General features: G+C 37.8%; 2 protein-coding genes across 2 annotated transcripts in view; one reads left to right on the forward strand and one right to left on the reverse strand.

Moving 5' to 3' along the window:
• Positions 1 to 2: 2 nt before the first annotated feature.
• Positions 3 to 1,583, forward strand: LOC117296110 (neuromedin-U receptor 2-like). Its single transcript, XM_033778982.1, has 2 exons — positions 3 to 658; positions 932 to 1,583. Exons 1-2 carry the CDS (start codon positions 3 to 5, stop codon positions 1,581 to 1,583), a joined length of 1,308 nt encoding a protein of 435 aa, XP_033634873.1.
• A 3,282-nt stretch (positions 1,584 to 4,865) lies between these two features.
• The window catches only part of LOC117295301 (zinc finger protein basonuclin-1-like), a 31,065-nt gene continuing 16,901 nt past the window's right edge, over positions 4,866 to 19,029 (reverse strand). The window contains exons 3-16 of the mRNA XM_033777860.1: positions 16,617 to 16,645; positions 16,012 to 16,265; positions 15,238 to 15,490; positions 14,759 to 14,838; positions 13,778 to 13,877; positions 12,905 to 13,027; positions 12,043 to 12,239; positions 11,527 to 11,681; positions 11,020 to 11,152; positions 9,994 to 10,155; positions 8,494 to 8,676; positions 7,961 to 8,058; positions 6,339 to 6,395; positions 4,866 to 5,897 (exon numbers count right to left, since the gene is read on the reverse strand). Of these exons, the coding sequence (XP_033633751.1) occupies positions 5,575 to 5,897; positions 6,339 to 6,395; positions 7,961 to 8,058; positions 8,494 to 8,676; positions 9,994 to 10,155; positions 11,020 to 11,152; positions 11,527 to 11,681; positions 12,043 to 12,239; positions 12,905 to 13,027; positions 13,778 to 13,877; positions 14,759 to 14,838; positions 15,238 to 15,490; positions 16,012 to 16,265; positions 16,617 to 16,645 (2,147 nt within the window). The 3' untranslated portion in view covers positions 4,866 to 5,574. The remainder of the gene's footprint in view (positions 5,898 to 6,338; positions 6,396 to 7,960; positions 8,059 to 8,493; positions 8,677 to 9,993; positions 10,156 to 11,019; positions 11,153 to 11,526; positions 11,682 to 12,042; positions 12,240 to 12,904; positions 13,028 to 13,777; positions 13,878 to 14,758; positions 14,839 to 15,237; positions 15,491 to 16,011; positions 16,266 to 16,616; positions 16,646 to 19,029) is intronic.

Consider the following 19,029-nt stretch of genomic DNA (forward strand, 5'->3'; position numbering starts at 1 on the left):
TGATGGAAGACAATTACACAATATCTCAAGATGCCAGTGATTCAGAGATTGCGACTGTGGCAAGTGGAAACATCTTGCTCACTGAGTATGTCGATTCTTCTAATGTTTCGACAGTCATGCCGACTCAAGTAACCGGAACATTATCCCATGAACTTGTTTTCCAGTATGGAGTTACCACGGCCCTCAAGGTTGCTTATGGCGTTGTTATGGTGCCCGCCATTTTGGGCAACATCTTTATTCTCATGGCAATTGCATGCCACGCAGAACTTCGCTCACAACACACCAATATTTACGTTGCGAACCTAGCAGTTTGCGATCTCATGGTTGTCGTCATGGAGTGCCCGTTTGCCATTTTACAGTTCTTGGTTCGAGGTGTATTCGCCATGAACTTTTTTACACCAGGGATCTGTAGACTAACTTTCTTCGTCAATAGTTTCTTTGGGACTTGTTCTATTCTCACGATGCTAGCTATTGGTGTGGAGAGGTACTGTGCAGTAATGCATCCTTTTCAAACTCTGTCTCTGGGTGAGAACGCAAGGACCAGGGCCAGGAACATCATCTTCTTCTTCTGGTCATTCACTGTGCTCACACATCTTGGGCAGTTGGCACTTTTTGGAGAAATCCAGACTGACCACTATATCAATCAGGCCGGTGAGAGGTAGGTTTGTGTGTCCCATCTCAAGTGATGTCAACATTTTCAATTGTTGTGTTCTGTGACGTTTTGAAAAGCTGTTTTTTTTAAATAATTTGTTTCTGGATATCCAATAATAAACCACAAAGTCGCGTCACACCGTTTTTGCTCTAAATCTGAGCCATTCATTTGTGCATTTTTTCTCGTTCTCATTTGGACAAGGGTTCCCCTCCACTCTACGCCACTGAATCTAAAGAAATTGTTTCAAGATCTAAGAGTTTTGTATTTTCCTCAACTCAGTTTTGGTGTGACTTACTGCCTGAGTTCCCAACCTGAGAAGCAACCGATCTACTCTCACATCTACGCTGCTACAGCCTTTCTCCTGGTCTATGGTTCAACTTTCCTCACCACTCTGGTCCTTTATGTCCGGATCCTCAAACATCTCATCAACCGCAAGCACATCGGAGGAGACCAACTAATGGGGAAAACCACACCCGAAAACCCATCGTCTATAAGGAGGAGAGTGGTCGTCCCTAAGACGTGCTCGGACGCGGTGCATAAGACATTTCGAATGCTGAGTTGTTCTGTACTCTCATACGCGATTTGTTACTCGTTGTATTTCTATGTCAATCTCTACTATATCTACTTCGGTCTGACGGATAGGAATGGTATCACTTTGATGCTAATTGCCAACTGGTTCGGTGCCGTTAACTCGCTCATTAACCCCATCGTCTATACCGTGTTTGTGGACCAGTTCCGCGCCGTGTTCGGAGGGATTTTGACGGGGAAGGCGTTACGGAGGAAGAGGTCGTCTCGTTTCATCAACGCACCGAAAGGTTCACGGAGCAGACAAGTTTCCACGAATAACAACAGATCGAATACACAGAAGGAGTCGATAATTGTAACTATCAGCAACTTGAACGCCACCCCCAGCCGACCCAGCCATCAGTAGTATTGTTGTCTTGTTAAAAACTATACTGGGTGCTAAAGTTTGGATTACGCGCGTAAAATTTGATATAGGCTCTGGATGTTTCAATCGCATTGAGTACATGTTTGTTGTAACAATAATACAGCTAAGATTCATCGTGGTTTGAGCTCATCATACCTGTACATTGACAGATTGTCACGTGCGTTCCGAGGGAGATCGTTCCTTCAACCCTCGTAAGACCCCCGTGTCAGAATTTACACACTCCGCGTACAGGTGGCCCATTTTCTAGGTCAAAATTACCCTGATTCTGTTCCACAATGACTTAGACATGTGTCAAACTGACAGAATCCGAGTTCAATGCATGCAATCCGAGTCAGTTTAACCCATGATTAGGTCAAGTCCCCTTGGGACCCGGAATCCTGATTTCTCGATTTCACAAAGAGTTAGGACTCGTCTTATGACGAGTAACTCGTCCTAACTTAGGATTAATCTTAAGGTCTGCATGCTACAGTGCAGGGTTGGGACTCGTCCTAAGTCCTAAGATTAGTCGCAAGTTAGGAAGAGTTTTGTGAAATCGACGGGTGTCACTAGAGTGATATGCATTGTCCATGTTGAATATATGCATTTGATGTGACAGGTATATAGGCCTATACTTCTAATACCAAGAGGCCTATCTGTACGGCGTAATCCTGCCATACCGAAAACGTGTTACCGGTGAAGTAGACAATGACTCTGTTCGTTTTCATCTCACAAAGCATCCGTAACTTTGGTGGTATACTCATAAGATATGCTTTTTGCGAGCTGGGTGGAACATTGTAAATAAAGTAGTCAATTTCACAAAGAGTTAGGACTCGTCTTATCTCGAGGTAGGACGAGTAACTTAGGATTAATTTTAAGGTCTGCATGCTACAGTGCAGGGTTGGGACTCGTCCTAAGTCCTAAGATTAGTCTCAAATTAGGAAGAGTTTTGTGAAATCGACGGCAGGAAGGATATAATGAATATAGACTACTCTATTTTCAATGTGCTGTAGCCGAGACACCCAACAGTCAATTCTCACCAGCGTTCATGCAGTATCTCTGCAGTGATCGTGGACTATAATCAGCATGAAGGTCTTGAATCAACACTAATAAAAAGAGAGAAATGACTGCACACTGGAACTGAGCTTTCTTGAACTTCTAATTGTACAAACGCATTTGGCGGCATGAAATCAGCTGATGATATACAAGACAAGCCGCAGGGTAAAGTTCCTCCGTTAATAATGTGACACTGGTTTTTCTTTCAACTCGCCGCTTGGGTATCTACGACAGGGAGTTGTTAATTATACCAAGCTATGTTAGTTTTAATAAGAAAACACCCCAACCAAATTGTTTCTCTTAAATATTGACATTGGCATTGTTTCATTAATATTAATACAGATACTGTGTCGAGTCACCTCATACAAATAATTTGACCCGAGTTATGTTGACGATGTGAATTATACTGATCTCAGAATGTGGAGTGAATTTGATGAAGCTGTGGTGGGGCGTCTCTTCACTGTTTCAAAATGTTATTATTAAGAAAACGTTTAAAACAATTTGTTGATCTGATTAGAAAGGAGAACGAAAATTAAGGCATATAGTTCTTTACACTGCCCCAAACAAACAATCGTTAGTTGTATTAATAATCCAAAAATGCAGATGTTCAATCAGTTGAACTCACAAAATATAATTTCAAAAGGTGGTTGCGTTTTTGAGATATCGCCGAAAATCCGATGTGAATATAATGTCCACACATTAATCCCTGAAGGGAATAAACAATCTGATAGCGTAACTCTTCTTAGCTCTGATTCACATTAAAAACTGATGTCGTTTTACATGAACATATACTTCAAAGTGAAATGTTCATCGCAAAATGTTTTATACTATCGAAAGATACTGGGTCCTAACCCAATTTATGCCCCAAACATTAAAAAATATATTTTTTTTTAGTGAATGATATTTCAACGAGTATCACCCGCTCTAACGAAAAAAAAGTTTAACTTTTACTTTTAATTGTCAGGAACCATGACAAAAATATAAAACGTTTCTTATAAAACACATAAGAATTGGTCACGTGATATATTGTCGGGATCCCGACAAAAACTAATTTTGAGCACTTTATTTCACTGCTTCTAATAATTGGCAGACTTATTCGAGCAATGGCTCAAATGAAAGCTTGTAACTTTCTCGACCCCCATCAAAATACCTATTGAATTTTAAATCAAAATTTTGGGGTAAAATCGGTCAAAAATCTGACATAGCATCTTTAATTTCAAGAGTGATTACCAAACGTACATAATTCCCCTCTAAATCACAGAAGACCTGTCATATTCAATCTGCACCAAACATGGAAATAATATACCCTTAGTAATATAATCAATTAATAATTTGCTTATTAACTTGGATCCTGATGAGTCAATCTAGCTGTAAATGAAGTAACCGTTATCAGAAATGCCACGTGAGCTCATTTCTGCGTGGAGGTGCATCATGTCAAAGTAATGCTAGCGTGAAGAGGCTTTGGCCACTTCTTGTGCATTTAGTGAGAGTGTATTTGCCGTCAATAGGATGTGTTATAAAGATGTACTTACATCCATCTTATTAGATGTATCGATGACAAATGTCTAAGAGTACAGTTATGCACTTTATTGAATGAAGAAACTGTTGCATTTATACATTGCATAGATATACAATAAAACAAAATAAAATGTGAACATTTTATTTCAAAAGGTGGTCTCGTTTTTGAGATTTCGCCGAAATCAGGAATGTCCACACAGGAAGAATAACCCGTAATAGGAATACACAATCTGAGAAACCTTTCTCAAATTGCAATGTTGTTGAATCCCTTTCTCTAAAACCATATTCCTTCGGGGAATCACTTCTCAAAATGTTATACATTATAAACAGCTGCAGTGCTTCTAATCAAGTAAGATTCTATGGTTATTAATTGTGCTTAGTAGTTACCAAAGGTATCCAGAGACTATTTATAAAATGTTGCATATGTTTTTTTTTATTCAGATACAAAAATATGATGGGGAAAATAAAATCAGAAATTCAAAATTTATTATCATTTGTATCATATCAGAACAATAGTCAAAGAAACATTGAACGAACTTGGCACAAGTTTTGTTGTAAATCTGCTACCACTATGCCAAGTTCTTTCTTAAAGGCACTGGACGCTATTGGTAATTGTCAAAGAACAGTTTTCTCACTTGGTGTATCTCAACGTATGCTAAAAATAACAAACCTGCGGTGGAAAGTTTGGCTCAATTGGTCATCAAAGTTGCAAGAGAATAATGAAAGAAAGACACATTACTTTGTATGCTTTCAGATGCCTAATAAAAGGCTTCATCTAACGTATTTTATCATTCGAGTAAGAAATTACCTCTTTCTCAAAACTATGTTACTTCAAGTAAGTTTTAATGCTAACAATTATTTTGAGTTATTACCAATGTCCAGTGCCATTAACTGGCGGCTACAGCTTTGACTACTGCAAAAGGGTGTAACTAAGGAGGTCATATACTTCACAGCAAGATGATGTTGTGATCAAGCATAGCCGTAGCCACGTATTCGGCCAATGCCTAACATTAAAAACCAATAACTTTGAAACATCATTGTTCTTATATTAAGCATCCATCCCCAACCAATTTCAACACAAAATTGAACTTGTAGTTTGCAAACATTAAATCTGATACTGCATTATATCTTAAATCTAAAGTTCTTTTCTAACATTTAGGAACTTTTCCAACAAATTAAGGATTAGGTTAAACAAAATAAAATGATTAACCTTATGACAGCTGCACGTGTAACCTATGGAATGTCAGTTTAACATCCATTTGACATTTCTTGGTTGATAATGTTGTATTTAAAATGATATGTATAATGTGTACATCTCAAACAAAGACTTCAGTTGAAGTTGTTATAAATAAACAACAAAGAGAATAAAACGAAATGAATAATTTGAAGGTATCGGTGTGTTACAGTTACATAATTGTAGACTCTAGACTTTTGTATAACCGACAAAATGCACCTTAGATGCGGAACTTCTCATGAGTGCAAACACTCCTCCACCCATTACGCCCATCCACAGGGGTACAAATGAGCACCCTCCTCCCTGGGCTCCCACACCCTTCTGAGCCCTCTGGCCTTGCCCAAGGATAAACCCAGACAAGCATTCCATTGTGGTGGCGTCAGCGTCACCAATTTTGATTATGTCATCAATTTCTGCAGCGCTCCATAGGAGGATTTGACCGTCCCAGCCCGCAGAGAGAAGAAGGTCACCTTGAGGGTCAAAGGTCACACTGCTGACGAAGGACTTGTGACCTTTAAACAGAAAACAAACCAAAAATAGACTTTAAAATACAGTATTCATCTTACACTTGCAAATCCTGAAGTTTGATTGGAACCCGTCACTTATCGCAAACATGTATTTCTACAACAGAGTTTAACTTTCATCTCAATTAAATTGGTTGAGAACACAAATGGAAGAATAATAATACCAGAAATAATAAGACAGTTCATGTATAGCACTTGCTTATTACATCTATTCGAAAGAGAAAAGAAAACAACCAATGATCAAAATTACATATTCCACATTACTTTGAAGTGAAATGTTTACTCAAAATGCTCTATACTATCAAAAGTTGCTGTAGACTTTCTAACTAAAGGTTTTGACTGCCAATTACCAAACGTATACCTTCCCTGTAAACATAATATAAATAATTTCTGAACATGGATCTGTGTTTAATGTTTGCTGTGGTATACCTTTAAGAACGGCACACTTGTAGAAAGTGTTTGGCTTCAGATGTTTCTTTGGACTGACTAGAGAGGAGGAAGTAAAGAAGATCATGAATTAACTTCACAGTTTCAGACCTTGTAATTTTGCTCACTTTTTAAACTTCCTGTTTTCATCCAGAAGATTCTGAGAGTGAGACAGCTGACACATTGAAATTCAAGGCCCAAAGAAAAAGTACAACAAAATTATGCTTACCAGAATAAGGTTACCAGCCAAACTACCATGTTATATGTATAGTTTGTGAGTGGTATCCTGCTCATTTCTGCTAAGCAGAAAACTGTAAAGCAATACTTTCAAACAAACAAAAAACAAACAAACCCAAAACACCATAGAATTGTATCAGGTGAGATAATACAGTGTATACAAATGTGACATTTTTCAATGAAAATAAACTTTCACTTGAATTTTAGAATTGAGATGGGTACCCTGGACCAGCCTTAACTGTTACACAAATCCTCTGACATACATCAAAAGACAATTGGCTAAAAAGGAAAAGAAACAAAAAATTGATCTTGAGTTTTTAAGTTTATCTTGGTTCGAAAAAAGTCTCTCAAGAACTGTCTGTTTATTATATTTTGTAATAGTAAAGAATTTTAATAAAACCAATTAAGTTTACAGATTCAGAATATGGACCCAGAAACATGACTATTCCGTAGATACACAGTGCACACATAAATTCATTACAATCCTCAAGTTGTTTACACTTTGTTCCGCCATTAACAGAGATGTGAGAACCGTGTGCGCTGTGCAAACATTGAACTACATCTAATTCCAGTAGAGTGGGGACGATAAAAGACCATGAAGTGATTTGACGATGGCTGGGTGAAGGACGGAAATAGACAGATGTCTTGGTTTCTAGGATGGGTTGCTAACGAAGTGCGCAAGAATGAACCATGGAGGAGAATGTGTTTTTGATTCTGTTGGGTTCAACAAACTATGAGTTTAAGGGAAATTACATCATTGGTAACTGTCGTTGATTTTCAGAAAATGTGGAATTGTAGGGTAGGACTATGAAATGTTGTTCCGCCGCCCTGTTTACATTTGTGCTTCTGTGTCACCCGGGAAAAAACAAAACAAAGGGTGATGATTTTAAGCTGTCAGACAAACCTTGTACTAATCTCACAGATTCAAACAATGGTCAGCCAACAATTGCTTCAAAATGATTCAAAATTTTGCAAAAACAAACAAACGATTTTCACTGGGTACTTAGGAGGTATTTGTAATTTCAGTCAGTTATTTTGTCACAACTTGGTACATTTGTTCATGTCTGGAAGTGATGTCAATCTACCTTTGATAAACAAAAAGTGTCGCCAACTTTATCAGATTTGTATTCAATGAAATGAGAAGGAACGAGTCGGACAGCACAACGGCAGACGTCTCTTGGAAACAATCCATCAATCAAATATTTGTTTAAAATAGAATAGTTTTGAAATCTCAGCACAGACATGCAAGCTTCACCCAAAAGCAACCAATATGAATTCACAAAGTTGTTAAAACAACTATTCGTCTATTTGTCGAAAAACAAAATTATCAATTACATTGAAAAAGAAAGTTGAATCAATGAATCTAGCCGAAAAGGTAAAATACTTACAAAAATGCATGATGGTTCCTCTCCTGCGAGTGTTTGTTGCTTTTGTGAACATGTAAAACACGGTAACATTATCGTCCTCACCACCTGCAGCCACAATGCTGTCAAAATAAACAAATCAAAATAAATTAAAATTACAATACATGAAAATATAAGCAACCATGTATGCTCAGATATTCACTCTAGAAAAATTGTATGTTTTAATGGATGAGGACACAAAACCTTACAGATCCAGTTTTTAGGGTCCTGCTAATGCTTTTCCATTATTCCCTTTCGAAAAAAATTATCTTGTGGGTTCCAGGTTGAATAAAGAATTCCCCTGTAAGGTCCATTATTCTATTGTGTAAAAGACCCTAATAAGAAAGCTACTATGTTTTGTACCATTCAAACACAATTAGGCAGCATCTGATTTATAAGCATTTTTAGGTGCATGTCTGCCCTGATCAGTTTTATCCTCTTTCATTTTGTTTGGATGCCAAGCTAGGCCTTTTAACACAACAAAGCAGCTACTCTTGTCACAGTATTTGTTTCCTTACATTTTGTTTGGGTGCCAGACTAAGCTTGTTACTGCTCCATATGCAATGCAACAGCTGCTAATCAACCTCAGATTAGAAGACGATGTAGGTTGTGGAACGCTAGCTTTCCTTGGACTCTCTGTTGCCTTGGCAACAGTCTCATACAATAACACATCTCCATTCTGGTAACCAACGGCAACATACCTATATGAAGGAGAAAAACCAACTCAATGTCAACTAATTGCCAATGAACAATTTCCTTTGAATAGCATATCAACATGCTACACAAAAAGTTTCAGTTGCTACTTAAAAGTTATCATTTGCTATGAAACATTTTGAGTATTCAGTGTACACAAAACGTGACCAGTCTAATCACTTTGCTTTCCAAATGTTGCTGGACAAAATCATTCCTGGATTGGTGTATTTAGATTAGAGGCTGCTCTTGTATTTCTAACTTTGAGCAGAGTTCAATTCTACAAACTACCTTCGCCTTTCTGGTTAGACATTTAAAAGCAACTTAGAAAACATTAGTTGTAATGATTCTCCCAATGAGGATTTAAATGGCCCACAATCAGGAAACTCTCATGTGTGATAACAACCAAACAATACAAATGTTGATATACTTATACCCCAATTGGAACCTACTTCTCCAAAATAGGATATCAATGGTCCCAATCAGGAGATCTTTATGTATAATAAAACATCAAACTTGTTAGAGTTTAAACAAATTTGAGATAATGCATTTAAAAAACAACAAGGTGACCAGAGGTATGACTGACAATGGCTGCCATCAAAGTTGTTAATATTTAATTACAATAAATTGATGGTGGACCCATGCATGCACATGGTCTAAAACAAAAGGTACACAGTGCTGTCTTAATTAGGTGGTCACAGCTCTAGTTTACAAACAAAAGCACACAATTCTCGCTCGCTTATTAAGTTGTCCCATCCTCACACACAAAGTCTTTAAAACATGTACATATTTACAATAAGTACAATGTTTGCATTTCTGATTGGACTTTGCAATGCTCCAATTTTAGTACAATCAGAAATATTTGGGTTTCTTTATAAACACAGCTCGATCTTACTTTAACATAGAACCTTGCTTGACTAACTGGGTCCATTAAATCTAAATATTCAGAAAAAGTATTGGACAACTGTCTTATCTTTTAAAGATAACTAGAGGAATAAAAATAAGCAAACAAACCACTATTAGGTTGAGTTCAGTAATATCTGGCACTTATTATGTGAAATCTAGTAATACGCTAATCATCAAATTGATTGTTTGTCATTTTATCAACTTGCAGGGCAAATGTGGCTTTCAAATTTTTGTTTAGGATTGCATTCTTAGAATGGTTAAAAGAGCTTTTAAATAACTGAATATCAATAATAATGGTTAACAAAAACCCCACGAGACCACCAGACTTGTCCTGTCCTGAGCTTTACTGGCCGAACACTGACATCTTTGGCCTCGGGCCGTTGGTCCAGTGTAAAATTTGAGCCCTTTAAACGCGGACTTACTTCTGATCAGCTGTGGCAGTCAAAGCAGACACTCTGCATTTTCTGTCCCTCCTTGTATCAATCAGAGACATCTTCATTGTCTTGACATCCCATATCCATATCGCAACAGTTCCATCCATATGACCTGAGTATAGCGAGCTCTCACTAGGATGCAACGCTAACCTAATGCATAGGGGAATTAATCGCAGGGTTACTCACATCATCAATTGATATGCTTCTACCTCTATTTCAAAGGGATATAAATGGTCCCCAATCAGGAACCCTAAGTATAAACACAACCAAACTAACCCAATTGGGTATAGTTATACCCTGATTGGAACCTTCTTCTCCCAAATGAGGATATCATTGTTAAAAATTTGGAAACTTTTACTAAGAACCAAACTACCCCAATTGGGATTAACTTCAGTGGAGAACCTACTTCTCCACAGTGTGAAAATCAATGGCTCCCAATCTGGACACCTTTATGTATGTCAACCAAACTACCCCAAATGGGGTATACTTTCATCTCGATTGGGATCTTCTCCAAAATGAGAGTATATGAATGGTCCCTAATAAAAAACCTTTGAGGATTCTAACAACCAAACAACCACAACTGGTATATACTTCTACCTCAACAGGGGGGGGGGGGAGAGTCATCTGATGAAAAAGTCTTAAACTGGGATCTAGAATGAGATCTTTGGAGGTGCATTCAAATGAATATTGCATTTCCACCTTTGATCACCCCTGGAGTTATAGATTCTAACTAAATAGCTTTTAGGAACAGTATACTCTGTGCTAGAGAAATAGATCAAAGAGCATGACTTATTTTTATATTGGAGAAAAATACCGAATTCTTTTTTTACCAGACAGGCTTTAAAAAATACAGGATTCAGATAAGAGTCTGAAATTTCTCATCCCTGCCTCCCTTTGGACTCTAGATATTGCCCGGTACTTTATCAACACATGAGTATCAGTTTAAATTGTTTGCAAGTCAAATCCTTGTGCGAACTTGGCCTATGTTACAACATTATTTCAGTAATCACTCACTTTGTTACTGCTGATGTAGGACCTTTCATACTGCTCTCTATGTTCATTTCCTGACAGTTCTCTGTAGAAACTGAATGGACAGCCACAGAGCCTGATGTGCTTCCAATGGCCAGAAGAATAATGCGCTTCTTTCCTGCAGGGGGTGAAAACAAACTTGGTGAATTATTGCGCTATGAGAAAAACTGTAAATTAGTAAGTAGCTAATAACCTCTTATAAACTGTTAAGTTTGGCAGTTTGCAAAGAAGTGGAATTCTGCTTTTAATAATATAGAGATAGATTCATGCAGTAAGATTTGATAGTAACTTCGCCACCTTAAATTCAGATTTAAAGAGTGCCATAACTATGGGGTACGTGGGGGATAGGCACTAAACTTAAATATGTGCTAGTTTTTTAGGCTTAGTGAAAGACTATGGTAGGGTCGAAACGTCAGGTCACTACTATTATTTTTGCATATAGTTACTACTGATGACAAGTCCTTAAACCATAAATATTGAGCCTGTTCTTACGCTTAATCTGTACTGTACATAACTCCAGAGCAGTAGGTGCATCAGTCCCACAATGCACTACAGCTTGACCTTTGCCCTGCAGTGTGAGGTCATTGATTATCTTCTTAGGGAAGTTGAAATCTCCACTTGGACTCCCCTCTTCTTTGCTGGAATCACTGAAGATAGAAATGACAATATATTAATACTTCAATGACTCAATAGTGACATTCACTGGACTTGCAATCATAAGGTTTTGGGTTCAAATCCTATCAATGCTGATTTCACAATGACTAAAATAAGTATTGTCGTCTAGTTACTAAATCACAATTTCTTGACTTGTGCAATTCATAATCATATACATTAAAGCAATGTTTGTATGATAGAGATTGGCTGTTGCCAGCTTGGCGTCACCCCTTTGAGGGATGATGCAGAGTTTGACGGGAAGATCATCTAAACAAAAGAACAAACAAACAAACAAACAAACAAACAAACAAACAAACAAACAAACACACAAACAAACAAACAAACAAAACGAACCTCTCAGGTGAACTAAATGTTCCTTCATTTGTCTTTCGTCTCTTCATCTTCTGCTTCACTTCTTTCAAGATGTTCCCCATCTGCTTCCTTTTCTTGCCTCCACTGCTCTGATCATTTACTGAAGATGGTGGAGACAGGGAAATGATGACGGAGAAGCCACTCTCTGTGGTACTGGTTTCCACTCGAGCCATTCCCATCTGATATCAGAAAAATGGTTCAAAGTAAAATTGTTTTGGCACATTCAATCAATCCAAAATTTAGGTTTTCAAGTATTGATCGACTATTTAGTAACCCTATACCGGAAAAAAAAGTAAAGCCTTAAATGGAGAAGATATTTTAAACAAAATAATGCTCTCCCAACTCAGCAGTTTTCAATGCTTTCAGCATGCAACTTTGTAAGAAAATGGAAATTCCATGTCATCTCCCCATCATACGCACGTCAGCTATCAAAACAAGGTTGACTTATAACAATGGAACTGAACAGATTGACAAACAATCTGGAAGAGGCCTCTGTGGTGAACAACACACACATTACACAACAAAATCGGAGTGAAACAATTGAATTATTCTCGTTCTGAACACTCATGGAGCTTCACGAGTTTGTTAAAGGGCATCAGGTTGGCTGAGTAGTTTCTCTCTCTTTTTTTCACCTCTGTGGACCTCGGTTCAAATCCCACCTCAGACCAGAGCATTGCATGTGAATTGGATTTTCAGTCCCTACCTGCTTGAGTGGGTTCTCCCCAAATGAGCTTTTCCTTTCACGTCTAACCTGAACAATTCTTCTTGTTTCCTATTTACCTGTTATTGGCGCTTGAACTGTTGGATGTGTTTTGAAATAAATAAACAAATACAAACCAGTTACCTCATATGGGTCTGATGAATGAGGCAGCAGAGCATGAATGGCTTCTTGGGAGGCAAAGTTGTCACAAGTACCAAAGCTGATCACACCGCTCAACGTCAGGTTATTCTTCTTTTTCAATATAAGCTACACAATAAGAATGAGAAGAAAAATATTAAACAGACGTTTTTTTCACCTTCTTGGTCACTTCTAGACTTGTGGACAAGTCGTTAAATCGGCCCCACGCGCTGAGATAGTGGTCTCGCGAGATCACTGCTCTCGCGCGAACTGATGGCTCCCCGATTTCGACTCCTCATTAACGAGGAGTTAATGAGGAGTCGAAATCGGGGAGCCATCAGTTCGCGCGAGAGCAGTGACTGATGGCTCCCCGATTTCGACTCCTCATTAACGAGGAGTTAATGAGGAGTCGAAATCGGGGAGCCATCAGTTCGCGCGAGAGCAGTGATCTCGCGAGACCACTATCTCAGCGCGTGGGGCCGATTTAACGACTTGTCCACAAGTCTAGGTCACTTCATTTGCACAAATGACACACATTTACTATTATCTTAACAGTCCCTCAATGTAGCAGCTTACCAACGATGTATGGGCTTGGCTCTTACAGTTTACACTTAGGTATTTTGCACATACCAAGTGTAAATTTTGCCATTAATACTGATCTTTCAAACATTTGTTATTCAAAGAAAAAAGGACGAAAATACATTCCCCCCAAATTTACATGTCTTCAGAACTCATTTACATAATCAAGCTGCTTACTGAACCTTCATCTTGAACAAGAATGTTTAGCTGGAACGGAACGCACCCTCCCCAAAATAAAATTTGTCTTCTGAGCTCATCATTTAAAGGGTAGACAGAGAAAGGTCCAAGTTATTAACTTACGGCGGCTTTCTCTTGCTCATTGGGCAGACGGTGAAGAGTTAAAGCATGTGAACATCGTTGGCATGGTGTCTGGCTCAGAAAAGGGGTCACTATCTCAGCCCTGTAGTCAATGAAAAAATAGACACTAAAATTATTTGATAGTTCTGGTAATGACAATGAGGATGCCTTGTAGTGCAGCCTTGTGAGCTACAGTGTTGTTAAAACAACACTGTAGCTCACAAGGCTTTGAAAACCTGTAACTTATAAGGGTGCTTGCTATGTGAACCAGAAATACTGGGGTAAACCTATATTCTTCCATGATAAGTGTTCTGTGTTCTTTTACCAAAAGCACACGAATAACAGGCAATTGTCTTAGTTTTTTTTTAATCTGATTTTGTTACTCCATAAAATAAATAAGGTTTATGATATGATTTTAGCTCATCAGATTTTCGTAACAGAGGCTTCCCATTAGTAACTTAACAAAATAATAAAGTCATGAAATCTAAAATAAAACCATTACCCAGTCTTTAACAAGAGTTCCTAGTTATGAAACTTGATACCCAAATTGTCTCAACCCTTTCAATGGACTGTGACTCACGACTCCTGAGTAAGAAAGGTGGCATGTATTTCAAGATTCCTTCCAATGTTGCTTGGCTGGATTAATAATGGCTGCCCTGATGTGAGAATGTCAATATAGCTGATGGGAACAGATGAACGGTACTCCCTGTAGTATTCCATGGATATGATATCTCATTCCCACATCTGGACAGGAGCCGATATGAAATACTCCCTTTCCCATAATTGACAGAAATACCTCCGACAATCTTAAAGGGAAGGTATATGTTAGGTAATCACTCATAATCACTCTAGGTTAGGAGTACAACAGTTTTTGATAGTAGAAGCATTTCAAGAAACATTTCACTTCAAAGAATGTGGTTGCGTGTAAAAAACAAACTATTGTTTTTTTTTTGTCTTAAAAATTCAGAAAAGTAAAAATCTTACGTAAAGCCATGATATTTCTGGCAGATACGAGCTAGATTGTCCAGACAGAAACCTCTACATCTGCACACCTTCATTGCGATCTGAAAGTAAATTACCAAATTATACACAGTAGATTTATTAATTCAAAATAAAATGAAGACTTACAACATGGCAAATAAAAAAAAAATATGAAATCCAAGAAAAAAATATTGTGTCAGTACCTAGAAAAAAGTTGTCTTGAATTTGTTTTTATTTATTTCAAGGATACCACTTTTATCAGTAAATTTAAATTTAAATTCAGGAAATAATCTTAATTCAACATAAAGTTATAACAGAATAACTTCTTTTTGTTTGAGATACATTCTTTGTATTATTTTTTAATTAATCTTTTGAAGTGCCCCTCTAAATACAAGTTTGTTTAGTATGGGGACTTAACTGTGGTTTACATGGGGGGCACAAGAACACCCTACCCCACTGCAAATAAACCTGTTGACACTTACAATTCCGTCATCGTCATCCGGGTCAATATTAGTGGGTTCAAACCATGCCCCAATCCCTGCGTCATCACTGTCATTGATTGATATTGGCGTCATCTGCTTGTCATCTTTATCCATTTGCAAGCGGCACTGCAAACCAACACGTCCTGTTAATGTGTTGATGATCAGTTTATCCAGGCTGGTCGAGGGACGATGACAATCGATGGAGTGCTTACAATTTGCACACTGCTTGGAGAGAGGACTTTCTGCTGGAATACTGTCGATAACGATGGTACAAAAACACAAAGTTTTCTTCATTATATACTTCTGGTAATGAAACGAGGATGTCTCATAGGTGAACTTAGTCACTGTACCTTACAAGCCTGCGGAAGCCTGTAAACAAGGGTGCTTGCTATGTGAACCAGAAACACAGGGCCAGGTTAACCCCTGCTCTGTTCTGGGTTCTTTTAATGGGTGCACTACAAATTCTAGTACATAGGACCTAGAGCTAATGTCCTGAAGAAAAAAAGCAATTATGACAAAATTGCTTGCTCAAGGACACAAGTGCCATGACCATAATTTAAATGAATAACTTTTAAAATAACTTCGTAACACACTGCTGCAATGAGTGGAAAACAGATGTGTGTTCACATTCTTACACTAACCCTTTCAAAACCAAAACATCAGGACTCTCACTACAGCCAAGTGCTTTGATAAATGGGGGTCCAATGAGATGGTAAATTATTTGCAGAGACTCTCTTTCTCTTTTTCAACGAGCCATTTGAATGTCTACTGTACCTTGAGTCAGGCTTACAGTAGCCCATACAGTCACTATCACAGCCGACACAAGCTCTACTGTGTGCCTTCTCAATGTTACTCTTCTTCTGTTTGTCCAGTTTGGTCGGTAGTCGATGTTCACTCTCGGTATGTCTGCATGACATGCATGTTACGAGCCATGTGTTGCGTAAAGCACCACCAGGGGCATCAAAGTCCGTACAATCACAGCGAGAGTATTGGCATGGTGTCCCATTCTTGCCTCCATTTTTACGAATCTATAAAAACAATTTGTGAAACAAACTAAAAGGGTTCAAGAGGATTTGGAATCATTAATTTATGGGAAGCAATCCTGAGAATCTCAACCATTAAATTCTCTGAACCGTATTCCTTTTTTTAATTTTATTTCATTTTTTTATATTTGTTTTTTATGCAAGCCACCAGACACACAAGGCTTGAAGGCCACTTCAAGGTGTGGGCTACAATCATCAGTAAAAGGGAAGGGAATGGTTTCTCAATATGTTAAACATTATCAACAGCTTCAGCACATCTTACCAAGTAAGTTAACCTCCCTTTAACTTACTTTATGGATGTTTTTTTAAATCCATAATCAAGTCAGTTAATCTTACCTTCTTCACTTGGAATTCTGTCAAAGTATCTGGGGGTAAAGTGAAAAAAATGAAACATTTTACATTTGAAAGGAGTATACAATATGTTTTAATACTGTTAAAACCTCACTTTGATACCCCCTTTGGTTCAAAAGTTGTGGAAGTATAGACACCTAGAAATAGGAGAGAATGAAACTGAGAAAAACAATTCTTACCAAAATTGTTTAATGGAAATACATTGGCACATTTTATTTGAATGCTTATTTCTAACCCCTTTTTTATGTTATTTAGCAGAAGATATTTTGGCTAAGGGCCTACATTTACGAACAAATATTTGTGAAAATTTCACCCCTCAGTGTTGGCCTGTTTTGGATTTATTTCTCCATTTCGGACAAACAACTCATTTAGTTTAATTGCATAGTCACAAATATTGCTGTACAGGGAACATGACAGTATAAATAGCTTCATAATGATGAAGACCAGCGGGGCGAACCATCAGAACATGAATGTCCTAATGCTTGTTCATGCTCTTTGTACCTTGCTCTTAAGAGTGGCTTGAGAGAGAATACAGTGCAAAGCTGTGTGAATAATGGCTCTTGGGCCAGTCAGTCACCAATATTGGTAAACTACTGCGGCATTGAATTAAAGAGACATTAAACCTCAGCCCTACTGGGGAAAAACAGAAAAACTAAAAAATTACATTTTGAGAGAGCAAGTAAAAAGACAGGTTGAGATTATAGGCAGGTCATGTTATATTCACATCCATATATGGTATCCTTTTGAAACATGAAATGGAAAAAGCGCCCTAGATTCACTAAGAAATAATCTTATAAAAAAAAAAAAACCCAAATGTTTTGAGTCGGGCTGTTTTGCCATAGGGCCGCTGTGCGGACTCTAACATAAATCTTGCCACATTTTATTTTCTCCCCTGAGAAACTTCCTTTACTACATGCCTTTTATTACTTAGAACAGTTTGCATTATTGCCTTAAAGTTCCTTCAAAATCAGTTCCTAATTGTCGTTAAATAGTTTTGAAATGATTAGGAACACAAGTATGGCAGCATTGAATTCTAACTTTCTACAAGTGATCAATCTATTACATGTTCAACAATCAACACCTATCTCTTGTTATTAAAGTTGAATACATTTATACAAGTATGGCAGCATTGAATTCTAACTTTCTACAAGTGATCAATCTATTACATGTTCAACAATCAACAACTGTCTCTTGTTATTAAAGTTGAACACATTTTAAATATTTCAAAAATAATTTTAATAAGCAGATAAAAAGTCGAAAATACAAAAGGGTAAGGGTTAATGTAGGTGCTTGCCATGAAGCCCAAACCTATGGATAGACAATTAAGGTGAGAAAAAACCTAGACAAAACCCAAACAGCCAAAGAAAGAAAGAAAGATGAAACCAAGGGCAAAAAGTAAGTGTATAATTTATAAATATCATGTAAATAGATGTTTCATAAGATATTTGAAATAGGTTTGTGGTTTATAATTAAATATGTTAACCCAGACTACTCTACAACACAGTTACATCCTTTCAAGTTATCTTAAAAGACCATTTGGTCGAAAGGACGTTCCTAAAATTCCTCAGCAGGATGAATTTAATTATTTCAGAAGGAGAAAAAAGACATTACAATGCAATTTAATGCGTCTATCTTTATCAACGCGTAACACATCCGTGCCTTGAGGTGGATAGCAGTCACTGGTCACGCAGCGGTAAAAGGATATGGTCAACACTATTCAGTCACTTGTCATGTTACATGTATTTTTGTAACAGGTCTAGAAGGATAAGGAGAGGGGGGGACAGAAAAGGTTACAAGGAAATGTTCCACCCCTTTATCCCGGAATCTCCTTGTATACCGTAGTAATTAATTTCCTTGCATTTCCAGCGACCGCAATGGCCCCTTTAATCTTGTCAATTAAGCCCAAGTGTCTGCCATCCATTGGAGATGTCCGATGACGTTGGCAATCATCTCCCAGCCTAAATGTCAAGAGTGTCACGAGTCTTTTCTCCCTCATCCAAACATCCCGTCCTTGTTTCCTTGGGGAGTTCCACGCAGACAGAGTGACCTTTCCAGTAACGAGATTCAAATGCAGACAGCTGTCCTGAAGTGACAGCGACATTAACGGTCTGTCTGCGTACAGACACGCCATCCTCTTACTCTCTCCTCTTACTCCATTGGAAAAGGCCAGCTTGTGAATTATCCAGTAGAAGTTGCCTTTCCTTACACCCCCCCCCATGTAAAAGTGTCTATTGGAGATAGATGTTAGAGGAAAACCCTTTCAGACCTGTCGAGCTGCCACTCTTCAAAACTAAATGCCCCTCTCAAAATTCAACCAGACAGACAGTTAAGTACAGTAGCTAAACAAGAAAAAGAAAAAGACGGTCTTTTGTCATGTATGGGTCTTTTATATACTTTG

The sequence above is a fragment of the Asterias rubens genome, chromosome 10, assembly GCF_902459465.1.
Source record: "Asterias rubens chromosome 10, eAstRub1.3, whole genome shotgun sequence".
NCBI classification, from domain to species: Eukaryota; Metazoa; Echinodermata; class Asteroidea; order Forcipulatida; family Asteriidae; genus Asterias; species Asterias rubens.

What these genes read in the sequence shown, in the direction of transcription:
- LOC117296110 (XM_033778982.1), top strand. Translation starts at nt 3, where the DNA reads ATGGAAGACAATTACACAATATCTCAAGATGCCAGTGATTCAGAGATT. An exon ending in ATCAATCAGGCCGGTGAGAG is followed by an intron (nt 659 to 931) that starts GTAGGTTTGTGT and finishes TCCTCAACTCAG; the next exon opens with TTTTGGTGTGACTTACTGCC.